The sequence below is a fragment of the Lepidochelys kempii genome, chromosome 4 (assembly GCF_965140285.1).
Source record: "Lepidochelys kempii isolate rLepKem1 chromosome 4, rLepKem1.hap1, whole genome shotgun sequence".
NCBI classification, from domain to species: Eukaryota; Metazoa; Chordata; order Testudines; family Cheloniidae; genus Lepidochelys; species Lepidochelys kempii.
In genome coordinates, this window is record NC_136383.1 from 69,187,524 (window position 1) to 69,214,547 (window position 27,024).

The 27,024-nt window shown below is 40.2% G+C and overlaps 1 protein-coding gene across 6 annotated transcripts in view; it reads left to right on the forward strand.

The window, feature by feature from the left end:
• CLCN3 (chloride voltage-gated channel 3) overlaps positions 1-27,024 on the forward strand; it is a 133,985-nt gene that overhangs the window by 100,602 nt on the left and 6,359 nt on the right. For 3 of the 6 annotated variants that reach the window (XM_073341609.2, XM_073341610.2, XM_073341611.2), the window contains 8 exons: positions 1,556-1,678; positions 3,094-3,300; positions 5,976-6,056; positions 8,171-8,716; positions 14,045-14,231; positions 18,005-18,403; positions 22,230-22,446; positions 25,931-26,006. In XM_073341609.2, coding sequence (XP_073197710.1) covers positions 1,556-1,678; positions 3,094-3,300; positions 5,976-6,056; positions 8,171-8,716; positions 14,045-14,231; positions 18,005-18,403; positions 22,230-22,446; positions 25,931-26,006 — 1,836 coding nt within the window. Of the gene's footprint in view, positions 1-1,555; positions 1,679-3,093; positions 3,301-5,975; positions 6,057-8,170; positions 8,717-14,044; positions 14,232-18,004; positions 18,404-22,229; positions 22,447-25,903; positions 26,007-27,024 lie in introns of all 6 variants that reach the window. The other 3 variants (XM_073341613.2, XM_073341614.2, XR_012158626.2) reach the window with 2 other exon arrangements.

The window sequence follows — 27,024 nt, forward strand, 5'->3', positions numbered from 1 at the left end:
TCCCATCCACTTTTGCTTCCCCCACTAATTCTACCCGGTTTGTGAGCAGCAGGTCAAGAAAAGCGCCCCCCCTAGTTGGCTCCTCTAGCACTTGCGCCAGGAAATTGTCCCCTACGCTTTCCAAAAACTTCCTGGATTGTCTATGCACCGCTGTATTGCTCTCCCAGCAGATATCAGGAAAATTAAAGTCACCCATGAGAATCAGGGCATGCGATCTAGTAGCTTCCGTGAGCTGCCGGAAGAAAGCCTCATCCACCTCATCCCCCTGGTCCGGTGGTCTATAGCAGACTCCCACCACTACATCACTCTTGTTGCACACACTTCTAAACTTAATCCAGAGACACTCAGGTTTTTCTGCAGTTTCGTACCGGAGCTCTGAGCAGTCATACTGCTCCCTTACATACAGTGCTACTCCCCCACCTTTTCTGCCCTGCCTGTCCTTCCTGAACAGTTTATAACCATCCATGACAGTACTCCAGTCATGTGAGTTATCCCACCAAGTCTCTGTTATTCCGATCACGTCATAGTTCCTTGACATCACCAGGACCTCCAGTTCTCCCTGCTTGTTTCCAAGGCTTTGTGCATTTGTATATAAGCACTTGAGATAACCTGTTGATCGCCCCTCATTCCCAGTATGAGGCAGGAGCCCTCCCCTCACAGACATTCCTGCCTGTGCTTCCTCCCGGTATCCCGCTTTCCCACTTACCTCAGGGCTTTGGTCTCCTTCCCCCGGTGAACCTAGTTTAAAGCCCTCCTCACTAGGTTAGCCAGCCTGCTGGCAAAGATGCTCTTCCCTCTCTTCGTAAGATGGAGCCCGTCTCTGCCCAGCACTCCTCCTTCATGGAACACCATCCCATGGTCAAAGAAACCAAAGCCTTCTCTCCGACACCACCTGCGTAGCCATTCGTTGACTTCCACGATTCGACGCTCCCTACCTAGGCCTTTTCCTTCCACAGGGAGGATGGACGAGAACACCACTTGCGCCTCCAACTCCTTTATCCTTCTTCCTAGAGCCACATAGTCCGCAGTGATCCGCTCAAGGTCATTCTTGGCAGTATCATTGGTGCCCACGTGGAGAAGCAGGAAGGGGTAGCGATCCGAGGGCTTGATGAGTCTCGGCAGTCTCTCCGTCACATCGCGAATCTTAGCCCCTGGCAAGCAGCAGACTTCTCGGTTTTCCCGGTCAGGGCGGCAGATAGATGACTCAGTCCCCCGGAGGAGAGAGTCCCCGACCACCACCACCCGCCTTCTCCTCTTGGGAGTGGTGGTCGTGGAACCCCCAACCTCAGGACAGCGCATCTCATGCCTTCCAACCAGCGGAGTCTCCTTCTGCTTTCTCGCCCCAGACATATCATCTGGTTCACTCTCCGCAACGATACCTGTGGAGAGAACATGAAAGCGGTTAGTTACCTGTGTCTGTGTTACTGGAACCCGGACATTCCGCTTACCTCTTCTGGAGTATTTCCAGATCGCTTTTGTTTAGAAATGTCTAATACATTTAGTTTATATATTAATCAAATTATATTGTGTTTTTTTTTTATTTGTTTACTTTTAGGGTCCAGGATCATACATTATGAACTACATCATGTACATTTTCTGGGCCTTGAGCTTTGCCTTCCTAGCAGTTTCTCTGGTGAAGGTGTTTGCTCCCTATGCCTGTGGCTCTGGGATTCCAGAGGTAGGGTCTGAAGACTTTGTATCATAATGGAAATTTAAGGCTAATATAAAAGGTCCTGTTGCCTTATAATCCTGGGCAAAAGGGAAGCCAAGAATGAATGTATGTATCTGTGATGGATTATGTTAATATAAGAATTAAAATTGAAATAATGTTGACATTATTAAGCACTACTGAAATAGATATTAAAAGGTTGCAGAACATTGCCTGAGTTCTCAGGTTCTGCCATCAGTTTCTGGTTGGCCTAGTTTTACAGGAAACCTTTGAAAACCTTTTGAAAACCTCCAAAGAGTGATTGTTTTTCCCATTTGTCAGTTTAGCAATGATAGAACAGTAACTAGTTGTAACAGTATGAGGTCCTTTGATGTAGTAGTTCATCTTTTGTTACATAAAAAGATGTAACATAAACTTCTTTAGTAACATAAACTGACACAGTCATTTCATAAGGTAAAATTGTTTGTTCAAAAATGGTTAAATCTTGTTCTTTTTACAGCTATTCTTTGCCATTCTAATTTCAGAATTATAAAAATTGGTCAGTAGCATGACTCTTCTAGTAATTCTAGGAGAATTTGTATGTTTTTGTTTCTAAGTATTCTGTATTTCCTCAAATATGTAGGGATCTGAGGTCCCAAAGCCAAATTCCAAATCAGTTTCTAAATTTACTCGACAAACTTTTTTACTTCATGTGCACAATTGACCAAAATTTTTTGCAGTGCTCAGTCGTAACTGTGATGAATAGATGGTATAGATTTTTTTTTTCCAGGTATGATGACAAAGCAATTATTAGGCAAAGTAATATATTAGAAAAATATAAAAAATATATAAAAATATAAACTCTTTTCTAGTGAAAAACAGCCAATCTTTCTCATCATTAGTATGTCAAGCCATTGCTCTTAGATATTGGGTGCAGTTATAATAAAACATAGGGGAGAATATAAGGAAGGGTGACATTGGCAAAAACAGTATATTATTGTAATTAAAACATCTGTAAATTAACTGGCATAGCCGAGTGTAGTTTTCACAGTGAGTTTGGTTGTGCTACAGGAATTTATGATCTTCATTTGTCAGGTTACATTGCAAAACTCTTTAATACAGTCTTGTAATTTACTGCAGGTTTATTTTCTGTTCAATATAATGAATAGAGTTGCCATATTTTGCTGATTTAGGTATAGATATATATCCTTAAAGTATAGTGTAACTGTACTATATTCAATGTGAATGTTATGCTTCTGGCAAACAAACTGAGTGCAAATAGCACTCAAAAAAGTGTTTTTATAGTTCTGCAGGTAAAAGTCTTCTTTCCAATCAAGTAATTTTTAAGTTGTGATTCTACAATTATAGATAATAGCTTATAAACATAAAAGTAGCATTTGTTCTAAGAAAAATTAAGTCTAACATGGAGTATTTTTTCCTTCTAGATTAAAACTATTTTGAGTGGCTTCATCATCCGAGGTTACTTGGGCAAATGGACCTTGATGATAAAAACCATCACTTTAGTCTTGGCTGTAGCATCAGGTTTGAGCTTAGGAAAGGAGGGTCCTCTGGTACATGTTGCCTGTTGCTGTGGGAATATTTTTTCCTACCTCTTTCCAAAGTACAGTACAAATGAAGCTAAAAAAAGGGAGGTAAGTTCCTCTTAAAACCTTTACCTATTGTATAAAAAAAGATACAGTTTTAGAATAAATTCCCATAATCAAAAGATTGGTAAACCATGCAAATACTTCGATTAAAACAAAGTCTAAAACATGTCATGTGTTCTTTTAGCTATTGTATAGGTTTGGATTATTAATCATTATATTCTCAGGTCAGGGATCACCGTACTCCACCAAAGGTTACCTACATTCTTGTCAGAGCCCTGAAAAATCCTTCCCTTCTCTCTCATCCACATTTTGTGTTGCTTTACACTCCATCTTCTAGACCCCACATTATAACAACTGTTCTTGACAATGCGGAGCACAATGGATTTATCTCTGAACTCGCTAACAAACTGCTGAGGCAGAGGAGTAGATGAAGTTTATGGCAACTCTATTCGACATTGGTGAGGCCTCATCTGGAGTACTGTGTCCAGTTTTGGGCCCCACACTTCAAGAAGGATGTGGATAAATTGGAGAGAGTCCAGCGAAGGGCAACAAAAATGATTAGGGGACTGGAACACATGAGTTATGAGGAGAGGCTGAGGGAGCTGGGATTGTTTAGCCTGCAGAAGAGAAGAATGAGGGGGGATTTGATAGCTGCTTTCAACTACCTGAAAGGGGGTTCCAAAGAGGATGGCTCTAGACTGTTCTCAGTGGTAGCAGATGACAGAATGAGGAGTAATGGTCTCAAGTTGCAGTAGGGGAGGTTTAGATTGGATATTAGGAAAAACTTTTTCACTAAGAGGGTGGTGAAACACTGGAATGCGTTACCTAGGGAGGTGGTAGAATCTCCTTCCTTAGAGGTTTTTAAGGTCAGGCTTGACAAAGCCCTGGCTGGGATGATTTAACTGGGAATTGGTCCTGCTTTGAGCAGGGGGTTGGACTAGATGACCTTCTGGGGTCCCTTCCAACCCTGATATTCTATGATTCTATGATTCTAAGTTACTCTAGACATGTGTCCCCTTTGCTCTGGTGACCACAGTCCTGTGCAGCCCTTCCAGTCCCTGCTGGCCATGGCACAAATGACAGAAAGCAGTTTGCATTGCATCTAATGCCATATTAACAGAAGCAAGTTCAGTGTCAGAAGGTAGCTAGATATCCTGATTTTTTGCAGCATAATCCTACTTTTCAATAGCATATCTCATATTTTTAACAGGAAAAAATTCTCTAAGTTCTGCCCACCCATGCTGCAGTTCTGTATGTTTAACTTCCATACTACTGGAGGAGGTTAGTCTTGTGGAGTAGGCACTGGTCTGGAACTCAGGAGATCTGGCTTCAATTCCCACCTCTAACCCAGAGTGCCTCTGTAACCCTGGGCAAGTCACTTAATCTCTCTGTGGCTCAATTCATTGGTAAAAATGGGCCTAATTTTCCTGCTCTTTGTCTAATTATATTTTAATTACTGCAGAACCTTTAAAGCAGACCTGGTAATGTACAAGAATTGGAAAAGGAGAAGTAGAATTAGGATTGGGAGTAGGGAAGGGGCAGAGATGTGGAGGGATAACAGGCTGGGTTGATTGACTTGAGTTTTGGGGGACACAATGAGGGAGATCTCAGTGAAGTGTGGGGGAGGGGAACCAGTTTGTCAGAGAGAGGGTTAGGTTGAGAGAATGGGCAATAGTGGGAAGAGTGGAAATAGGTTGGAGGAGATTATGGTGGGGCTGGAGAGGCAGGGGAAAGAAGATAGATGAAGTGAAACAGAGAAGAGAAACTGCATACGAAGAAAAAGGAGAGAAAACAGAAGTCAGGGAAAAAAGTAGACAGAAGAAAGAAAAATGAAGGAAATACACTGTATTTTATCAGCATGTTGTCTGGCAGATTGAAGGGGCAAAATATTCAGGCATCCAGAAGTGCAGGATTGATGGAAAAGGGCTAACTGGTCTGACCAAATTGAAAGAGAAGGGAGAGTATCTTGTAGGTTGCATTAATGTTTCAAATGTATCAGAGAACCTCCTCCCTCTCCAAAATCTCATCTAGATTTACTACCAGTAAATTCTGTTACTACTATTTATGTCTCTCTCCCTCCCACATTTTATTCTGAATTTATTTTAATGCTAGGGCTTTCTCATTGCTCCATTCCTGAACTTTGCTGCTGGAATCCAATGAGACCTGAGCAGTCAACTTCCTCCATCATGGGTGTTTGTTAATTTTGGTTAGCTCTTGACAGAATAATTGACTATTAATTAAAATAGTTGTACTTTCATAATCATGGCTATACCACTGGCTAGATTTCCTAGCTGTTCATTTATTGCATTCAGAACCTACCTACCTTTCACAGTTGCTTATATGATTGCAACTCTCTGTGGTTTCTTTCATCTCTGGTTCCAATCCCACAGGCAGTGCAGATAGGCAGTTAGGCAATACAAATAGCTGTGGTCACATGAGAAGATGGGAGGAAGTACAACTGTGAAGAAGAGAGAAGTAGCATATGGGCAGGAGAAGCTGAAATGGCAATGTGGGAATAAGTGGGCAGAGTAAGCATTTGGGTCCTTGAGAGGAAGATGGGAAAGAAGGTAATCAGTCCATATTTTAGACTTATTAGGTCTTTAGTGTCATATAAATCTGTTGACCATAGTTAGTGGTATATCATAAGAATACATTTCTATTTCTGTTTTTAAAATGCATCACAAACACAAAAATAAAACCACATTATTCTTCTTTTCTAGGTGTTATCAGCTGCTTCAGCAGCAGGAGTATCAGTAGCCTTTGGTGCCCCAATTGGTGGTGTCCTTTTTAGTTTGGAGGAGGTATGTAAAGAGACAGCATGGAAGGAAATATTTAAAAATGAATGTTTTAACACCTGTCGTCTCAAACTTTTTCTTTTGTGGCGTCTTTTGTAACAGAACCTCCTCTTGTGGGCCCTGATCCTGCAGTGAGCTTTTCATGAAGCCACTTTCTGAACACCTTAAGGAGAGCTTCTTGGCCCACAGTTTGATAAATAATTTTTTACACTATGGTGTGGTTACTAATCTGCATTGGTCATTCTAGAAATTTTTCTTCATCTAATGTATTGCCTCGATTAAGTCAATTCAGTATTATGAGTTCTGGCATGGGCAAACCCCTCAAAGCATTTTGTTTCAGGTGACTGTTGTAGGCCAACATTTCTTCGTTACTGTTTTTATTTTTTCTGGAGAAAGGCAGATTCCTTTATTGCAGTTTTATAGCTCACAAATTGATGGAGTTAAACTAAATGTTGTTGACAATTCATAAGTCAGGTTCCTCCTTCCCCCTCTCCCCCAGGAAGAAAGAAAAAGAAAATAAGTACCTATATGGACTTGAAATTGACTACATTTTTTGTGCAATTGCTTTCTTGCCTACTTCCCCCCCCCCCCTACAGTTTACATTTAAAAAATCTGCTGATGTGAGAGCCTTTTTGATTTAGTCTGTTGTAGATAGTGCAGATTAGCATCAATTATGCCTTTCCTGTTAACTTCTTTCTAATGTTCTTGTTTCCTGACACTAGCAACATATCATGTTTAATTTAAAAGAAAAAGGAGGGGGGAACAAAGGGTTGGTTCCTACTATTTATTTTGCTTACCTTGGGCCAACAGACCATTTAAAAACTCATTTGCCAGTTAAATTAAAACAAACTTTAAATGTTCAATTTGATTTAAAGCCTCCATACAGTGGAGTACATTATAATCACAAACCAAGTATGCTATAAAACTGACCGCCAAGCCAATGAAATCCTCTCAAGAATACAAACCATGAATACCAATCTAGAAATATGTATTTGGGAGATGCAGGAGCATTATTTAGATCATTATTATCTTTCTGATTATCTCCTTACATCTAATTTAAAGAACCTGTGGCCAGGTCTTCACTCAAAAGTTAGCTCAACTCAGCTACGTCACTCAGGCATGTGAAAAATCCATTCCCATAAGTGACATAGTTAAACCGACCTAACCCCTGGTGTAGACAGTGCTAGGATGGTGAAAGAATAGCTCAGGGAGGTGGATTAACTATGCCGACAAGCAAGCCCCCTCCCTGTCACTGTAGTGAGTATCTACACTAAAGTGCTACAGTAGCTCAGTTCACTGCAGCTGTGCCGCTGTAGCATTTCAAGTGAAGACATAGCCAGAGTCTGAATGCTGCTGTAGTATTTTACTGAAAGCTCTGAGAACCTTTGACCTGAAGAACAGAAGAAGCCAAGAGATCTTTCTGTCTTGTAGCTAAAAGATCCAAAGAACTTCTCTAGTCTTTAAAAAGAAAAAAATGTCAACTTGACAAGTTTTGGGTAATGAACGTTTTTGAAAATCAGGCTACTTATTTAAATGCCTAAATATGGGTTTACAAGTCAAAGGTTAGGTATCCATTTTTGAAAATCTTGGCCATAGTGCTCAAAATGTGAGTAGATACCTGAAGACCTCTCTACATTAGCGTTTCCACTCTTGCTACTTCCAGTGAGGCACCAGCGTTAGCAATAGCAGTACATTTTAGAGACGAAAGACGATGGACGCATAGTCTAGTATTCTGCATTCCCAAGACCAAAGCTGAGCGCATAGAGACCATTGTTCTGGTTGTTAAAATACTTTAAAACACAGCAACTTTAAAACTATTTTAATGTAACAGTTACTGGGAATTTTGCCCAACTCAGTCTTAAAATGCTGGTGGTTTCTGTGTTGCTTTCACAATGTTCGGTGTGGGTGACACAATAGGAGTATGAAATGTTTTAAAGCACTTTAATGTAAAGTGATGAACATAAATGCCATTATTACAATTGATTGATAACAGTGTGCACATATTTAGCATAAACACCTTGAGCAACAATGGAATATGCTAGTATTTTCAGTTCATTTTAGAATAGTTTGAAATGTTTTTAAAATGAATTGCCAGTAATTCTAACTTGTCCCCATTGCAGGTCAGTTATTATTTCCCACTGAAAACTTTATGGAGGTCCTTTTTTGCTGCTTTAGTGGCTGCATTCGTTTTGAGGTCCATCAATCCTTTTGGTAACAGCCGTCTTGTCCTTTTTTATGTGGAATACCATACCCCTTGGTACCTTTTTGAACTGTTTCCATTCATTCTTCTGGGGGTGTTTGGCGGGCTGTGGGGAGCATTTTTCATCCGTGCAAACATCGCCTGGTGTCGCCGACGCAAATCAACAAAATTTGGGAAATATCCTGTCCTGGAGGTCATCATTGTTGCAGCAATAACAGCTGTCATTGCCTTTCCTAATCCATACACAAGGCTCAACACCAGTGAGCTTATTAAAGAGCTCTTTACAGACTGTGGGCCATTAGAATCTTCCTCTCTTTGTGACTACAGAAATGACATGAATGCCAGTAAGATAGTAGATGATATTCCTGATCGTCCAGCAGGCACTGGAGTTTATTCAGCTATATGGCAGCTGTGTTTAGCACTTATATTTAAAATAATTATGACAGTCTTCACTTTTGGTATCAAGGTAAGTTTTAAAGTAATGGATTTCTATTACTGCTCTTCTGCCTCTCCGTCTTCCCCCCCAAAAAAACAATTTCTTTTATTTATAAATATACTATTTCAAAAGTAATGTTTTTTGTATTTCTCTTTAGTGAGGATTATTGAAACAGACCTCTTAAAACACTGCTTTAAACTACAATTTTGCTCATACAGCTGAGGGGTATGTTGACATGTACATCGAGTTTTATGTAGTGCAAAAACCAGAGATTGATCTTTGTGTGCGCCAAATCAGGCCCATACAAACTAAGGTGGTGTTCCCAAAGTACTGAGCTCTGCCTATTTCAGGAAAATGAAACTAATCATGTCCACCAACTACACTGTGATGCTAAAGATCTGCCTTTATGCACTCCTGCACCTAAGGTGACCAGACAGCAAGTGTGAAAAATCAGGACGGGGTGGGGCGTAATAGGCTTCTTAGAAAAAGAAGAAAAAGAAAAAGCCATAAATATCAGGACTGTCCCTATAAAATCGGGACTTCTGGTCACCCTGCCTGCATCTGCTCCCCCCGTTCCCTGCCTAGTCCTTCTAAATGAATCAAAAATCTTAGATTAGTTTACCAAATATGTGTAACAACTAGAAGCTGAAAAATTAAATCAGTAGGGAGCAGTCAGTGATTTTTCAAGCTGTTAGCTTTTCTGGCGTTTTCTATACTGAAATACAAATAGGAAGTGTACTGTGTGTGTAAAATGTTCCATCTATAATCACCAAAAAACATCTTTTTCAGCTTTTTTTCTAAATCAGTTTCCCATCTTCAGTGGCAAGACCCCAGGATTTCGGCAGCACACTGGTGCAGCAGACTGGAAATTCTGAGGCAGCTTCAAAGGATTTTCTTTATTATATTTGATTCTCAATTTTTTCAATATGCTGCCAGTTTTTAATAACAATCCATAGCTGTGTCTTGGAAAGAACTGTGTCAAGGGGGAAGCTAGAGGTTTTAACAGCTAGGCTGGGGACTCAGGACGGTGATGGGAGACAGTTTGCATTGTGGGACAAGCACTTTAACTGGATGTTGCTGCAAAAATGAAAAGAAGTGAATAGATAACAGCAGTTAAATCATTGCAGTAGGTTTCAAAGTTGACAATACTTTGAGATGAATGGAACAATAAACACCTCTAAAAGCTTTGGTTTCTGGCCATTTGCAGACTCAGACAGAGCTTGATGAATTGATTTGCCTTTGGTTTACATTTTCAAAAGTTATATTTGCAACTATAAATGTTGGAAATGTAAATAATAATGACAAATAATAATGAAAAAATAAATACATTTCTAAGGCACAGTTCTGTAGCAGGAATTAGGTTTCACAGCGAAGTTAATGGCTGTGCAATCGTATGATACACAGAGCTCTCAGAATGCCATGGTAAAAAATCAAGTGATACGTTTTGTTACATACGAGTCATGTTACTTATTTCTTTTAAACCTTGTATTGGACCAAAAATCACCTATCTGTTTTTGGAGTATGTCAGAATTGGGGGAAAAAACACATTGAATGCATTTTAAACTGACTTTGTCACCAGTGAACTCTAAAACTATGAACAAGTTAAAATTTTCCTAGATTCAGAAGCACACTACATAGTGCTTGTGTTGGGGTCTAACTGACCTTAGGTTTCTACAATGAAAATAGATAGAAACAGGGCAACAATAACAAAGTGAAAGGCACAGATGCAGCAAAGTGGCAGTAAATGGCCTACTACTTGGAACAAATGGAGGAAATAGGTGGTCTATGTTCTGAATGTACAAAGTGTTTAGACTTCACACTTTTTTTATGTGTTTTTCTCGTTCTGAGGAGTTCTACTTTCATAGGCTCCGGATCAATATCCGGCACACTAGATGCTGCTTCCCTACAGGCCTGAGGCAAGACTGCAGTGTTTCTTTCCTGCACTAGTGGTTTCACCATTTCTGTATCTAGATCACTGAGAAACATCCATCTCTTACTCAAAGATTTATTATGACATGGGGGATTCAACAAGCTCCAGATGCCTGCATTCAGACATGCAATGTGCTCGTGCAGTGCAACTTTCCAGGGAAGGGCAGTAGTGCCTTATGGGCAGTGTGGGAAGAGAGTCTCAGAGGCTGCTGCAAAAGGGGGTGTGGGTCAGCATGGCAATGCTGACTCATCCCCAGGGACCAGAAGGGATGGGGAGTTGAAAAGGGTCAAGCCTAGCAGGAGAAGCCTCTTTTCCTCAGACCAGGCGAAACAGGACCAACCCTCCCTCCCCTTGAGGTGGCAAATTGCCAGGTTTAGTCAGGACCCATTGTTGGCATCACACTAGTCTTTCCTTTCTATAGGGACTGAGAACGAATTTTTCCCTGCCCACCAGATTGGCCAAGGTAGAGTGGTTTTGCCCCCCCCCCCGCCTTCTTCTCAGAGGGGGCTTTGCTATGATGAATAGGGAAGGAAGTTAAGCTATGATGTCACAACTCATGATGTAAGCGTGGGGTGGATGTCCAGTGCAGGTACTCCATGGGGAAGGGATACAGTGACTAGATAAATGGCTTGGTGAAGGACTTAAAAAGGAGATGTTTGTTAAAGGAGTGGAATGGGGGTTGGGGAGGCTTGGGGCTCCTCGACTGGCATAGCAGCGAGCCAACCCCCCTTCCTTATAGTCCACCTTAACCCTTGCTAGAGAGGGGTGATGGTAAGATCCCAGCCCCTAGGTACATTTTGAATGAACATGGAGTTACCTGTGATGTACACTTCTATCTGTTGGCTAGTCCCACACATCTAATAATAAAGCTGTGGCCTGATTAAAACCATATGAAATATCTTCTCTCCTTTAGCCAGTCAATATCAGGTTGTTTGCATCATAATATGAGAATACTTAAAGAAAGAAGCAGTGGTGGTTTGCCCATCATGTTTTTTATTTAATTTTTTTGTACGTGTTTGGCGTCCAAGAGACCCTATCTTGGAAGAGAAGTACCTTTCATTTTCTTCATTGAGTAACATTGAGGGGTCTAACTGTGACCCCATTACCTTTTTAGTGACTCTTCTGCTACACAAAAACCACAACCAGTGGCATGATAAAACCACTGGGGAAAGATTGACCTCATCCTAGTTTGAACATAAGAACAGCCATACTGGGTCAGAACGAAGGTCTATCTACCTCAGTATCCTGTCTTCTGACAGTGGCCAATGCCAGGTGCCCCAGAGGGAATGAACAGAACATCAAGTGATCCATTCCTTGTCACCCATTTCCAGCTTCTGGCAAACAGAGGCTAGGAACACCATCCCTGTCCATCCTGGCTAATAGCCATTGATTGACCTACCCTCCATGAATTTATCTAGTTCTTTTTTGAACCTTGTTATAGTTTTGGCCTTCACAACGTCCTCTGGCAAGGAGTTCCACAGGTTGACTCTGCGTTGTGTGCAAAAATACTTCCTTTTGTTTGTTTTAAATCTGCTGCCTATTAATTTCATTTGGTGACCCCTAGTTCTTGTGCTATGAGAAGGAGTAAATAACACTTCTTATTTACTTTCTCCACACCATACATGATTTTATAGACTTCTATCATATCCCCCCTTAGTTGTCTCTTTTCCAAGCTGAAAAGTCCCATTTTATTAATCTCTCCTCATATGGCAGCCATTTCCTACTCTGAATCATTTTTGTTGCCCTTTTCTGAACCTTTTCCAATTCCAATACATCTTTTTTGAGATGGGGTGACCACATATACACGCAGTATTCAAGATGTGGGTGTACCATGGATTTATACAGAAGCAATATGATATTTTCTGTCTTATTATCTATCCCTTTTTTAATGATTCCCAATATTCTGTTTGCTTTTTTGACTGTCGTTGCACATTGAGTGGATGTTTTCAAAGAACTATCCACAATGACTCCAAGATCTTTCTTGAGTGGTAACAGCTAAATTAGACCCCATCATTTTATATGTATAGTTGGGATTGTTTTCCAATGTGTATTACTTTTCATTTATCAACATTTAATTTAATCTGCCATATTGTTGCCCAGTCACCAGTTTTGAGAGATCCTTTTGTAGCTCTTTGCAGTCTGCCTGAGACTTAACTGTCTTGAGTATCAACTCAACTTAACTATCTTTGAGACTACTTAATGTACAAAGAGGCACATTTGTACATAATGTACAGGTTTGGCACAAAAATTTGTAATTTACACTTTTGTGTGCTTTGGAGTCAGATAGACCCCAGCGCATTAGGAGGGTTCAATTAAATGAATATATTATATTTTAGCCAAGAAGGGAGGGATATATGTATAGTAAGATTTGTAGTTTAGCCAGTATGTGTAACATTTCCAGCATTGCTGACTGCCTTAAAGAGCAGTGGCAGTGCATTTCCAGAGTTTAATGAGACATTTAGACACAAGTATGTTTTTTCAGAGAGAACATTTGCTCCTCCGAGAGGAGAAAAGATGAACAGCAGCAGTTACACTGCTGAATCGTGACAGTTCTTAATGCTGCTGGCATAAGTAAGGTTTTTCTATGCTTCTTTTATGAATCACACAGTGCCAGATAAAGCTGCGTCTCTGGGTCCTGGTGACAAATAGGAAAATTGGAGCTTAAATGAAGAAAGTAACAAAAATCACAATAGGTTGTGACTGTAACTGTCAGTGTGGACATGGAGGTCCAGCCATGTATATGGCTTACCTGACCTGTTACTAATAAGGATGGCCTTCTTTGATTTTTTTGGTATTTAGTAAGAATTTGCCAAGGATTTTAAGGGGCGTTTGATCCCTGTATTAAAAAAAAAAACTATTTAAAAAAAGATACATGTTAAGCATCCACTGAATCGGGAAGGGAATTGGGGAGCTGGATGTTTCATGCATGAAGCCTGTTTGAGTTGTGGATATTGGCTCTTGGGAACTTGAGCTAATACAATGTATGAAAGTAATGGAGATCTCTCAGTATTGGTTAAACAGCTGTGATTTGGGCACATGTAGGGGATGGACTGTGATGTTTGCCTGGAGAACCAAGTTCATGGTTCTATCTTAATGACAGATTGAGCCTTAAATTAAAAATACATAAAATGTAAAGGAAAGATAAACATACCCAAATACTCATATAATTGAGGGGTCAGTATCTTTTTGTGTTAAATTCTACTAGCTTTACAATGGGAGTTCATGTATCAACTACCTCGTAGGTGGCAACTGGAGTGTTTCTGTCTGTTTCATTTTCAAACTTCTGGTCAACTTTACTTTTCTGAACATATATAAGTTCTTTTTCCATGTGCTTGCCTTGTGTGAAGTAGCTCTTCAATAATAAGACTTTAACAGGTCCCATGTATTTTAATTCTTTACCACTAGCAGTTCTTTTGTTTCTGTTGTAGGTTCCATCAGGTTTGTTCATACCTAGTATGGCAATTGGAGCAATAGCAGGAAGGATTGTGGGAATTGCAGTGGAGCAGTTGGCTTATTATCACCATGACTGGTTTATCTTCAAGGAGTGGTGTGAAGTTGGAGCTGACTGTATCACGCCAGGGCTATATGCCATGGTTGGTGCTGCTGCATGCTTAGGTAACTAAATTGTAACACAACAAATAAGAGCCTGATTTCTTTTCTGTTATTGAACTAGATAAGTTTAGGGGTGAAGGAAAAAAGTTGTACTTATTAAAGCCCAAGTACAATATTAGAGAAGCTTCTTACAGAGAACTGTTTTATATTAATAGGAAACTATGCATATATTTAAAGGAAATCATTATGAGCTGAATACTAAAAAAGAACATAAGAACAGCCATATTGGGTCAGACCAATGGTTCATCTAGCCCAGCATTGTGTCTTCCGACGGTGGCCAACGCCAAATGCTTCAAAGGAAATGAACAGAATAGGGCAATCATCAATCGATCCATCCTATGTCCTGCCCCAGCATCTGGTAGTCAGAAGCTTAGGGACACCCAGAGCATGGGTTGCATCCCTGACCATCTTGGCTAATAGCCATGGGTAGACCTATCCTCCATGAACTTCTCTAGTTCTTTTTTTGAGTGCTTGCTCATGCCTATTCCATGTTAGGTGTATGTGCTTGCCACATGCACTAGTGCTGGAAGTTTTTCCCTTAGTGGTATCCGTAGGGGACCAGCTCTGGCCCTCTCTGGAGTGGCACACATATAGGCTGGTATAAGGGGTGCTGCCAGCTTCCCCCTTCCCTCAGTTTCTTCTTACCACTGGTGATGGTGCTGGAACACCACCTTGCTTCGGCAAGCATTCTCTACCCAGTGTTTTGGGTTTTTTTCTTATTGCTCATTGTGTAAGTAATTCTTAGATTTCATTGTTCTCTTAATAGTTAGCTTAATAGTACTGTAGAAAAGTTAGATAGTCCCCTCAGGGATTTAGCCAGGGGTGGGGTATGCCCCGGTCCCTGGGCTTCAAGCCTTGTGATCACTGCAAAAAGCCTATACCTGTCAGCGACCCTCATCAAAGCTGTTGAAGTGTTTTAGGGAAACCTGCGTTAGCAATAAGTGTCACATCTGCAAAAGCTTCAAGCCACGAACTAAAAAGGAGAGGGATGTAAGACTCATGGAGTCGGCCCTCACGCCGCCCTCCGAGCCACTGAGATCAGACTCTGCACCCAGCACCATGGCATTGGTGCAAAGTGCACCACCAGCACTGGCCCCCGACACCTGTCCCTGTCCCCAGTATCTGCTAAAAAGCAGAGAAAGCACACCAGGAGAGGGTGCTCCCCAAATCATCAGGTTTCTTAAGGGCCTGGAAAGGGAAAGTCAGGGGAGGAGCATAGGCCCATGCGGGGCAGCACGTCTCCAGAGATCAGCTAGGCACCTGCATTGCTGGCTAGGCTATCCAGCAATCTTAGGGACCCACCAACCACCCGGGTAGTGACAGAGGTGCCCGGCATCTGGAGGCTCTACAGGGACAAGGAGGATCTCCTTGACCCAGTCTTCTCTGCAGTCCATTCTGGACTACCTGCTTCACTTAAAACATCAAGGCCTTGCCTTCTCCTCAATCAAGGTGCACCTGGCAGCCATTATGGCCTTCCATCCCTGCGTCCAGGGCAGGTCGGTATTCTCACATGAAATAACTATCAGGTTTCTTAAGGGTCTTGAAAGACTTTTTCCACCGGTCCAGGACCCAGTGCCCCAATGATACCTCAACTTAGTCCTCTCAAGGCCCACTGGACCTCCCTTTGAGCCTCTAGCCTCCTGTTCTCTTTTGCATCTGCTGTGGAAGGTTGCTTTCCTTGTGGCTATCACTTCAGCAAGGCAAGTCTCAGAGATTAAAGCCCTTACTGAACCTGAATCATGACCCCGTTGATTGATCATTGTGTGAAAAAGCATTTGCAGCTGCCTATTAATTTCATTGGGTGACCCCTGGTTCTTGTGTTGTTTGAAGGGGTAAATAACGCTCCGTATTCACTTTCTCTGCACCATTCATGATTTTACAGACCTCTGTCATATCTTCCCTTAGTCGTCTCTTTTCTGAACTGAACAGTCCCAGTTCTAGTAATCTCTATTCATATGGAAGCTGTTTCATACCCCTGTTTTTGTTGCCATTGTCTTTACCTTTTTCAATTCTAATATATCTTTTTTTGAAATGGAGTGACCATAATTGCAAGCAGTATTCAAGGTGTGGCCATACCGTGGATTTATATAGTGGCACTATAATATTTTCTATCTTATTATCAATCCCTAACATTCTGTTCACTTTTTTTGACTGCCTTTGCACACTGAGTGGATGTTTTCAGAGAACTATCCACAGTGACTCCAAGATCTCTTTCTTGAGTGGCAACAGCTTTCACTTCATCATGTTGTATGTATAATTGGAATTATGCTTTCCCACAGGCATTACTTGGCATTTATCGACATGGAATTTCATCTGGAATTTTGTTACTCAGTTTTGTGAGATCCCTTTGTAACTCTATGCAGTCTGATTTGGACTTAAATGCAAAGTTTAAATCGCTTTCAATATATAAATTATATGCTATGAAATATAAGACTTGAATTACTGCAATCCACTTTTTTGGGGGGGCATTGAGATGTTACTGAGCCCGTAGTCAGAATGGAAAGCTTCTTTGAAACATATGATATGTAATTTTCCCCATAGTTAAGGGTTTGTAAATTAAGAGGTGTTGGAATTATTTAGAAGTATTTGATTTGTACCTGCTGCTGTTTCCGTACGTGTTGCTAAAATGTTTTCTTAAGAATACATAATAATGTAGGCAAAGAGTTTCAAGAGGGTCTAGTGATTTGAAGGGTCCAACTTGAGATGCTATTAAGGAGCTCATTTTCAGAAAATGCTGATCAACCACCTTCTGAAAATAAGGCCCTTTGATGGTACCTCGAATTGGGCACCCAAAATAAGTACACACTTTGAACAAATTGGCTTTAATTAAACTTTTGAAAAGCCATTTGTACAGTTTCTTTTAAAAAAAACAAAAAAACAAACAAAAAAATACCAGTAAATAATGGGATGAGCAGGGTGGGACAAAACTGACAGGCTGACAACAACCTCATCATAATCTTATTTTAAAAAATCCAAAATTTAATTTGACCCTCTTTACTTGTATCTGTAGAAAGAATCTGATATAATTCCAGTTCTTTCTGAATATGTTCTATCAAATGAAGATATATTAGCTACCACAAGGTTGCGGAAGCAAAAATCTTATCAGTTAATTTTTAGGTGGAAGGGAATATTTCAGATGTTCTCATAAACTTATACACTGTTGATGCTGTTATCCAGCAGGACCCTCATGATTTACAAGAGAGGAAAAATAGGTATTTACTGCATCTTTTCCAGTTGTTCAGAGAGGAGGTAATTTTAGTCAGTTCAGGGCTCTCTCTAGAGTTTTCATTTGGAAAAAAAAAATTCAGTTAGTAATCCCTTTAAATGTGTAGCTCTTATATTGCTTCCCAGCGGTTGCCTTTACAAACAGTTTTAGTGTTTTTGCCAAATGTTGAACTTTGTGGGCTTCCTTAACCTTCTCCTTAATTATTTTCTTTAAAAATCTCAGTAAAGTGTCTTGGCAAAAATAAATCCACCATTATAAGGATTATTTTAAGGTATTGGATTATTAGTTAATTTATGTGACAAAATCAGGCATGTGTTTTCTCTCTTAGGACAATATATATTCAGTTTTTCAGGGGTCTCTCAAATGTCCTCAGTTACTTCTAGAGATTTAGCATGCATTGATCGCTATGCCTAGTGCTATTCACAGACTAATCATTTGTTGATGTCTTTATTGACAGGTTGGTACTTGGCAGTTGACAGGAGATCAGGAAATTCCTTAGCTGGGATATTCTCTCATACTAACATGCTGATAGGCTTATTTTTTCTTGCAGGTGGTGTGACAAGGATGACGGTCTCCCTAGTGGTCATTGTATTTGAGCTCACAGGTGGGCTGGAGTACATTGTACCTCTCATGGCTGCAGTAATGACCAGTAAGTGGGTGGGTGATGCCTTTGGTAGGGAAGGCATCTATGAAGCGCACATCCGGCTGAATGGCTATCCTTTCTTGGATGCTAAAGAAGAATTCACTCACACAACACTGGCTGCTGACGTTATGAGACCTCGAAGAAGTGATCCACCCTTAGCAGTGCTGACACAAGATAACATGACGGTGGAAGATATAGAAAACCTGATCAATGAAACCAGCTATAATGGTTTCCCTGTTATAATGTCAAAAGAGTCTCAGAGACTAGTGGGATTTGCTTTAAGGAGAGACTTAACCATTGCAATAGGTAATTATTTTACAATTCTGTATTTTACAAATCATATGTTCTCACTCAAGTGCATTAATACTTTAAAACAGAATTTAGTATGTATGTCTTAATTTTGTACCTGAATGTTTCATGTGTTTTATAGTCCAGATATGTAGCATAGGCTGTTTATTCCTCTCCCATCACCTTGATCAGGATGCTTAGAACTTATTTTTATAGTGGTGTCTTGCAATAATAGGTTCTGAAACATGGCACACTTCCATAAAAACCATGGGAGTTGCCACACTGGGACAGACCAGTAAATCATCTAGTACAATACTCTATCTTCAGCAGTGGCCAGTGCTGGATGCTTCAGAAGAAATTATGAAACAGGGGACCCAATTGTGCAATATAGTACCATGGATGGAAGAAAGATGTCATTCATTGCCAATCCCATAGTTTTTGTGGCTTTGTGCCAATACTGCCTCATCTGAGATGAAACTGTTATAACTTGTGTCTTCAGTACCCCTGTAACAGGGGCTTGGGTGGCTGGGGGACCTAGTGGTGAGATAGCCTGGCTCTCAGCCTTCTGCTGGCTGAATGGCCTCAGTCTTTAAGGCTGGGGTGTGGGGCAGGGAACCGCCACCCCAGGTCCCAGCCCAGGGAGGGCCCTGTGTATTTCAGCCCTTGAACAGCGGGGTTGGTGTCCCTCCTGGAAGGGAGTCAGAATCCTCTCCCCTGGGCTACTTTCTACAAGTCTGTTCAGTTTGGGGTGTGGCCTCTCTAGTCTGTCTACTGGGCGGCTTGCATCTCCCAGGATTCCCTCTGGGGTCCGGATGGTACCTTGCTGTGGTCCCAGGCTCCTTTGGTGGAGCAGCCGCAAGGTAGTGAGGGCGAGCCCCACAATTATCTCTGAGGTTCACTCAGTCGGTTACTTCCCGTACTGGGGATTCCTCTGCAGTCTCCCTTGGCCAGGAAACCAGTGCTCCATCCCTTCAGGCAGGGAGATAGCTAGCTCCTGCCACTTCACCAGTCAGCCCCCAACTGAGCCAGGCTTCTTTCTTTTATCCCCTCAGGCCTGGCATTGGCCGCAGGTATAGTGGGGCGGGGCTAACTGGGTCCAAGGCTTTCTTGAACCCTTGCTGTGCCGGCTGGCAGTTTCTCTGCTTCATCACGGCCTCATTATTATCACTTTCATACTGCAGAGTTCTCAGGGAAATATTGCCTGAGTCACCCCTCTGTGGCCACCTGAATCTGACTTCAAACTTTAATATAAAATGTTATACATTGCTATAAACCCTTGGGCTGTTTTATGAATTTTGAGTCAAAAGTTACAAAGGTTAGACCAGATTTGGCATTACAGCCATGTCAAACAGGTGGTTTTCTTACAATAAACTGTAAGAAACTGTGTACTGTTAGTAAATGTCTAATACTGTAATTGATTTTTCTAGTCCGTTTCATGTCAGAACACCACAGTCTGCTTGAACCCTCTTAAATACGGTGATTTAATGTGTTGTATTTTGGAATGTACATGCCATAAATTGGAACATAGCAAAATTATTCATTTAAAGAGACACAACACTTACGCCGGAAAATGTTGTACCTATTATTATTATTTTATTATAGTCAACGCCTAATATTCCCTATAACTGAAAGACTAGAGGAAAATAACTTATTTTAAACCATTTTTTCAACTTGTTCACTTTAAGTGAAATTCACCTGTGCAGGGGGCAGAATACAAATTCTATATATAATATACATGATTCTTATCAAGATGCTGGTAATCTAGGACTAGGTACCTCAAAATGTAAATGAAAGTCAAAATAGTTTAATTTCAAACTATGTTGTCTTTCATTTTCGTTTGGAGTACCTAATACTAGATTACAGGCAAAGAGGTTTATCTTTATAAGAATCTTTTTTTCAGGCAAGATTCATTTTACCACCTAAATTACACAGTGGAAATTAATCATCCTTAAATTTGTATATCAAAAGAACCACTCTGGGAAATGATGGGAGTAGGGAAGCTTATGTCCAAAAATGAGGGAAGACTGAAAATGGAAGATCTGGCACAAATAAGCAAATTACAGAGATTCATAGAAACAAATAGAGAACATTTGATCAGTTTTAACATGTGTAAATTTAGTGCCCTCGTTGCCAAGATGGAGTCTGCTCTGCAGGCAGCTCTGGCTAAGAGAAGGCACGTGCAGGAATGCAGGGAAAGTACCTTCCACCCTAGGGGCACCTGTTCCATACCCCCCAGAGTGAGCACACGTACACCGGAAGAGTACAATGAATACAGGAAAGGGAAATATTTATTTACAGAGGGATGAAAGGAGAAAAACAGGGGGAAATGTAAAGGGAGCCATAAAACAGGGTTGCATTCAACTCAAGGTCCCACAGGCCCAGTGGCACCACAGTCTGAAAGGGCAGACACCGAGTTCAGGAATCCTTGGCAAAGTTCCAGTCCCATGGTGAGTCTTGGGTGCTCCTGGTCGTCTTTGGCACCAGTAAACTTCCCCCAACAAACCCCTCCAGTGCCCTCTGCTGCCACTCTCTGAAAACCCACACAGCAACAACCTCCCTGCTTAACTAGCTAACAGCCTTCCTCCATTCCAAGTTCAAAGTCACAAGCCCCAGTATTCACAGCCCCATGCAGTTCTGGGCAGCAGTGATACTGGGTTCAGCCCCGATCAGCTGCTCTGTCCCTATCAGGCTTCGGAAGGTTCTTGGCTGCTTCCCTCTACGAGGGCCTGCTTGCTGCAGCCCTTCTGTCTGAAGCGCCAGACACACACACCCTGTTGCTCTGCCCCCACCTCCCACCAATAGCACTTCCTCCTTCTGGAACAATCAGCACTTCCTCTCTCTGGAAAAATATTTAAAGGGGACATGCTCTCTAAAGCCCCAAAGGGGTTACACCTGTTATACCCAACATTACTTGACAAACCTTGGCAGTGTTACCTCGAGTGCAGTTTCTTCAGTGCAGTGGTCAGATGTGCTTCTTCCACATCAGATCTTCTCCTCCTCCCTTTTATTTTAAATGAAAGTTATTTATTGTACTGAGGGAAATCCCAAACAATGTATACGGCAGCTACTATTTTAAAAAAAAAAAACACAAAAAAAATATTCCCATGGTATGGCACAAATATATCAGTGTAGTAAACAAGCAGTAGGAAATAACATAGTCATATTTGTGTACTTTTTTTTAATGGCACTTACTGTATATTAAGTCCCCTTAGGCTTCCAAAAGCTATCTCAGGGAGTGACAGGCAAGGAAGATGTTCTAAACTTTTGATGTGCCCTCGCTACTCCAGATTTGAAGCTCAGTTGATGTTGTTTTGTGACTTTCCATATGAATAGTTGGTTCCTTGAAATACTGAAATGAACTTTCCTCATGTGTCATATTCAATCTCCATGGCACCCTCATAGGAATGTGCTTTGGCTTCAGCAGCGGAAGGGTGTGGTAACAATAGGACAATCAATGTGAGTGCACCCTATTGAGACAGTGCTCCCACTCTTATGAAACCCATCTGTTTCTGTGCACTACACAGATAGTGGCTGTCTACTGCCTACAACATTATTAAATAGCATGTATATTGCCCAAATGGTGGTAAAGATTTGTTCCACTGCATGCCAGCATGCATATTTGAGATATTCACTATATTATTAAAGGCAGAGTATGATTGAAAGTTGTATAGTCTGATGTCTCTTCTGCTGGTCTCTGTGAAGTGCATGTATTGGAGAGAAAAGAGCTGATTGTGAAAACAAAACTTCAGAATAGTAAACAGGATGAAATCTAGTTGGAGTCTGCCTTTAAATCCAAGAATGATTTCTTTCTCCCTGATTTTTTTTTCCCCTCTTTTTATTATAGAAAGTGCAAGAAAGAAGCAGGAAGGTATTGTTGGCAGTTCCAGAGTCTGTTTTGCCCAGCATACTCCATCACTTCCAGCAGAAAGTCCTCGGCCTTTGAAACTTAGAAGCATTCTTGATATGAGCCCTTTCACCGTGACAGATCACACACCAATGGAGATAGTGGTGGATATTTTCCGCAAGCTGGGTCTGAGGCAATGCCTTGTAACACACAATGGGTGAGTACAGCAGCAGACACACTGTTCATTTGGTCAGATGTAATACTGGTGACTAGTGTAACACACTGACAACTTAAATTTAATTCCTATGTGATTCCGGACTATCACATTTAATGACCTCATTGCAGTCTGACCTCAACAGTGGACAGCCGGTAGCTGATCCAGAAGTTCAACTTTTCTGGTCAATTTCAGTTGCTGGTGAGAGACTGGAAATGCCAGTTAAAAAGCTGCACTTCTCTACAGCTGTTCCAACAGGAACAACTTTGAAACAAAAAATTCTATCAGAATGAAATAGTTTGACAAATAACCATTTAAAAACTAAAATTGCATGTAATACAAGGGGAAACCTCATTCCATCTCTCTTCCCTCCCCTTCCGTTCTCTGTACCCCTGTTCTGATATTGTCCACGTGCGGCCAGTCAAAATTGGGCTGTGGTGAGCAAAATCATAGTTTTAAAAAATAAAAAAATCGAACTGTTTTATTTTACCTTTATACAACCTTATTTTTCTATTTTGAAGTAACAGGTATAAAATGCATGATAATGGGATGTTTTCTTTTATTCCCACTGGTTTCCTCATGAGGCAGGGGGTGGGAATACCTAATTTACTACACTGAAAGCTTGTAATGAGCTACAGCATCTTCTTCTTTTTACTGTGAACCAATAAGTAAAAAGTAATTCTCCATTTCCATCCATGTAAAAATATCTATATTCTGTTCCATAAACACTATAAATCCAAATCCAGTGTGCTTTGTTTGAAAGAAAATACAAAATGGTTATAGGATATTTTTTCAGATTTTAAGGCGAAAAAGGAAGTATTATGATGATCTAGTCTGACTTCCTGCATAACACAGGCCTTGGAATATTTCCCAGGACCAGGGCTTCCGTGGGATTAGAACTGATCCCTCTTGCGCTGCAAATAAAGGCAACGCCCATAAGCCACCGAGGGTCTGAGCTCTGTCACCTTCATTACAGGTTTTTCTCCTCTCCACGCCCCAAGCCTATGTCTATGCTGCAATTAGACAGACCAGCTGACTCAGGATAAGGGGCTGTTTAATTGCAGTGTAGACATTCACGCTTGGGCTGCAACACAAGCTCTGGGACCCTCCCGTCTCGCAGGGTCCTGCACTCCATCCAGAGCCCCAGTGTCTACATTGCAATTAGATAGCCACTTAACCCAAGCCCCAGTCATCTGGCATGGGCCAGTCATGGATTTTTAATTACAGTGTTGACATACCAGGCATTAATAGACACATTTTTTAAATAGTCTCTCAGTCAGTGCCCCCAGTTCTGCACACGCAGTTAATTCAGTTGCAGTGCAAGAGGCAGAATTTGTCTAGAACAATTCAGTCTTCTGTGAGGCACAATAGGAGGCCCAGATTTTCAGTTTTGTATTTTTGTGTTCACACTGTGCTCAGTGCTTCAGCTGTCGATATGTCATCTGCAAATGCATGGAAAAAAGGGCTCTCAAACTCTTAAGAGAACATGTTTCAGCAGTGGAAATTAAAAGCCTGTGGTTTAAAATATCCTCAGAGTTTTGGTTCTGGCATATTAGGAGCCAGGTAGCTATTGCTTAGTTCTAAAAGTTCAAGCCAGAACCACTTTTGTTTTTTGATTTTCAAAACATACTTTAAAAATATAATTTTAAGAATGAGAGTGTATATATGAGTGGGACTATGAGGGCTTGTCATCCTATCATGATCTACCAGCTAAATAAATAATTAATAAACTCTGCCTTTTGCACTGTTTAAAGGCTTGTTATAATTGCCTACTTTCTAAAATAAACTTGCTCCTCTTTCTGAGGGACTGCTCATTTACTGAACACTTTGCTTTCACGTACCTTCTCTGTGAAATATATGAAATATAATTAAATGTAGCGATCTCATGCTTTCCCTTTAGTATACATTTACAAGATACCTAAGAAGTGGAGAGTATTCCTTAATAATTTCATGTTTAGCATGAATGACTATGGGAGGATAAACTAGAGAACTAAAATATTTGGATGGAGGGTTTGTTTATTTGTTTTGTTGTTGGCAAATGGACTGCTGCTATGAATTAAAGTATAACACATTTATTTTTAAATTGAGTTATTCAGATGATACCATCTTGGAAGCATGATTAAAATGCATTTGCTCCAAATTTGTTCTTTAACACATGCATGTACTGAAAGAATAGTGGGAACTTTTCTGAAACTTAAATAGCTTCCTAAAAGCCTTTCTACTTCAGGGCAAGGGACTCGTACACTATCAATTTTAAGTCCGTGTATGTGTCTAATTACATTCCTGAAACCCAATTTGGGGAAAGAAATCTGCAATACTAAAATTTATCTGAGGAATCTTTATGTTGCACTGTTCAGTACTATAAGTAGCTTCTACTGCAGCTTAGAGCTCAAATACAGGAACCTAATAATTGTTTTGGTATAGTTGTTAATTACAAAGAAAGGTTAACCACGCAAAATTAAAGTCAAACTCTATTATGAATTTTAAACAGTTACTTTCAGCATAAATTAGTGGAAAATATGGAATGCTTCATTAATCAGCTGCGTTGTAACAATAACCATTTTTGTTCTCCTGCTTCAGCTTGTAAACTTGTTACTTTGTGAGCTCAGTATTCACTACTGGTCAAATTTTAAACCTGGTTTGTGATGCCTCGGGTAATGGGAGTAGCAAACTGCCAGGTAGAAAGAAAGGGCTAATGTACTCTAAATTATGGCAAAACTGATAACAGAATCTGTAAATCAAATATGGTCTCAAAAGGCAACCTCCCATTTTATTAAAGCTAGTTTGTGCAACAATAACATGTTACAGTTTGGACTAGGAAGTTTGCATTAATTGATAGTTGTGATAGTAAATTAAGGCCTATTGGGAAGTACATAGAGAGTAGGTTTAACTCGTTGATTTACGCTAATGTATTGATTTAGTGGAGCTACTCCTGATTAAAGATTGATGTGAGTGGAGAATTAGGCACACTATGCCTGGGCTGCAGCTCAGAATTATTTTATTGTATTGGGTAGCTTAAACACACTCTTTCTTTGACTTTCTAAAATCCAGAGTTTGATTTTAGTCTTGGTCATCTACTGTGGCGGGCTAAAATTTTAGCTCCCAATGTTTATACAAGCTTAGAAGTAACTGCTGACAGAAGGAAGTTAAATTAAATTTCAGTTCCAATATTTTTTATAATTTTTAGATATATGGATATTCAGGCAGATGAATGTGATAATGGTAAACTTACATCCATCCATTTTCAATATTTGAATATATTACTCTAAGCTGAAAGATGCATTTTTGTGCCATGTAGAAAATGAGCTAACAATTTCTGTGAAAGGATACTGATTCTCAAATCACTCTTCATTTAACTACTTCATTATTAGCATTCTTACAGTCCATGTTTTTTTCATTTTACTCTACTCTAAACCTTTCTCATTATGATTGGAAGTTTTTTTTCATTTGATTCACACAGTTATTAGCATAACATGATCTGTTTCAGGATTGTCTTGGGGATCATCACAAAGAAGAACATATTAGAGCATCTCGAGCAACTAAAGCAGCACGTCGAACCCTTGGTGATTAGATATATCAGATCTCCTAATTAGACATGTTAGAAGTCAGGAAGCATGAAACTTGTGATCTGTTCAGTGTTCTCTTACAATGACATCAGCTGAACAACAAAAATCTTCCTGTGCAATAAATACAATAATTTGTATTAAGGAGATTTTAATGTAGAACATTTGTAAAAACTAAGCTGTTAATACAGACATACTGCTACACCAGCTAAAAATTTGATGTTAATCACAACATTAAAAGAAAGTTATAGAGATCAAATATCAGAAACTTTATTTGATGTTCTTGAAAGGATGGCAAGTGATTATATTATGCCAGATGGGAAAAGTCTGAGCTCAGAAACTCTTTCCTTTTCCTTTTTGTTAATGCATATTAAGATGCTTCTGTATTAAAAACTAAAATATTCCTTGGTCAGATCTTGGCAGCTTTAAATAGTTGATCAAGCCAAAAAAAATCTCAGTTTAGTTTTCTGACAACCAAACCAGAAAATAATTTGTACTTAGTGCAGCATTAGACCTTTCTTCTGCTATGCCCCATGTGTCTGCATGCTTCTAAAGAGCAGTCATTTATTTTTGTTATGCACTGTATGTCTTGCTGTTGTTATCTATAGCAATCAGTGTCTCTTCATAAGATGTCTAGTTATGTCCTAAGCCGCTGAATGGTGTTAACATTTTTACTAGTGGCTTCCTAACCTAAATATAGTATTACACTAAGATGTTGTGATCTAACGTTAGTTATAATTTAGAAATCTTAATTTGGATGTTAGTTGCTCTGCAGTTGTTGCATCTGTACTAAACCTGCCCTCCAAATGTAGCTGCTTATGTGCAAAACATGTTAATTGTTTTCACATTTTATTTTAATATTTCACAAGTATTTCATGCCTCCTTTAAAACAACAAAACAAAAAGTACTAACAGATTAACAAGATTAGCAGCTCATTCTTTCTGCTTTCTGCTTCTCCTGTGATATTATCCTTTAGGGAAGCCTCACTCTTTTTGAAATAACACACAGTTATATTTTT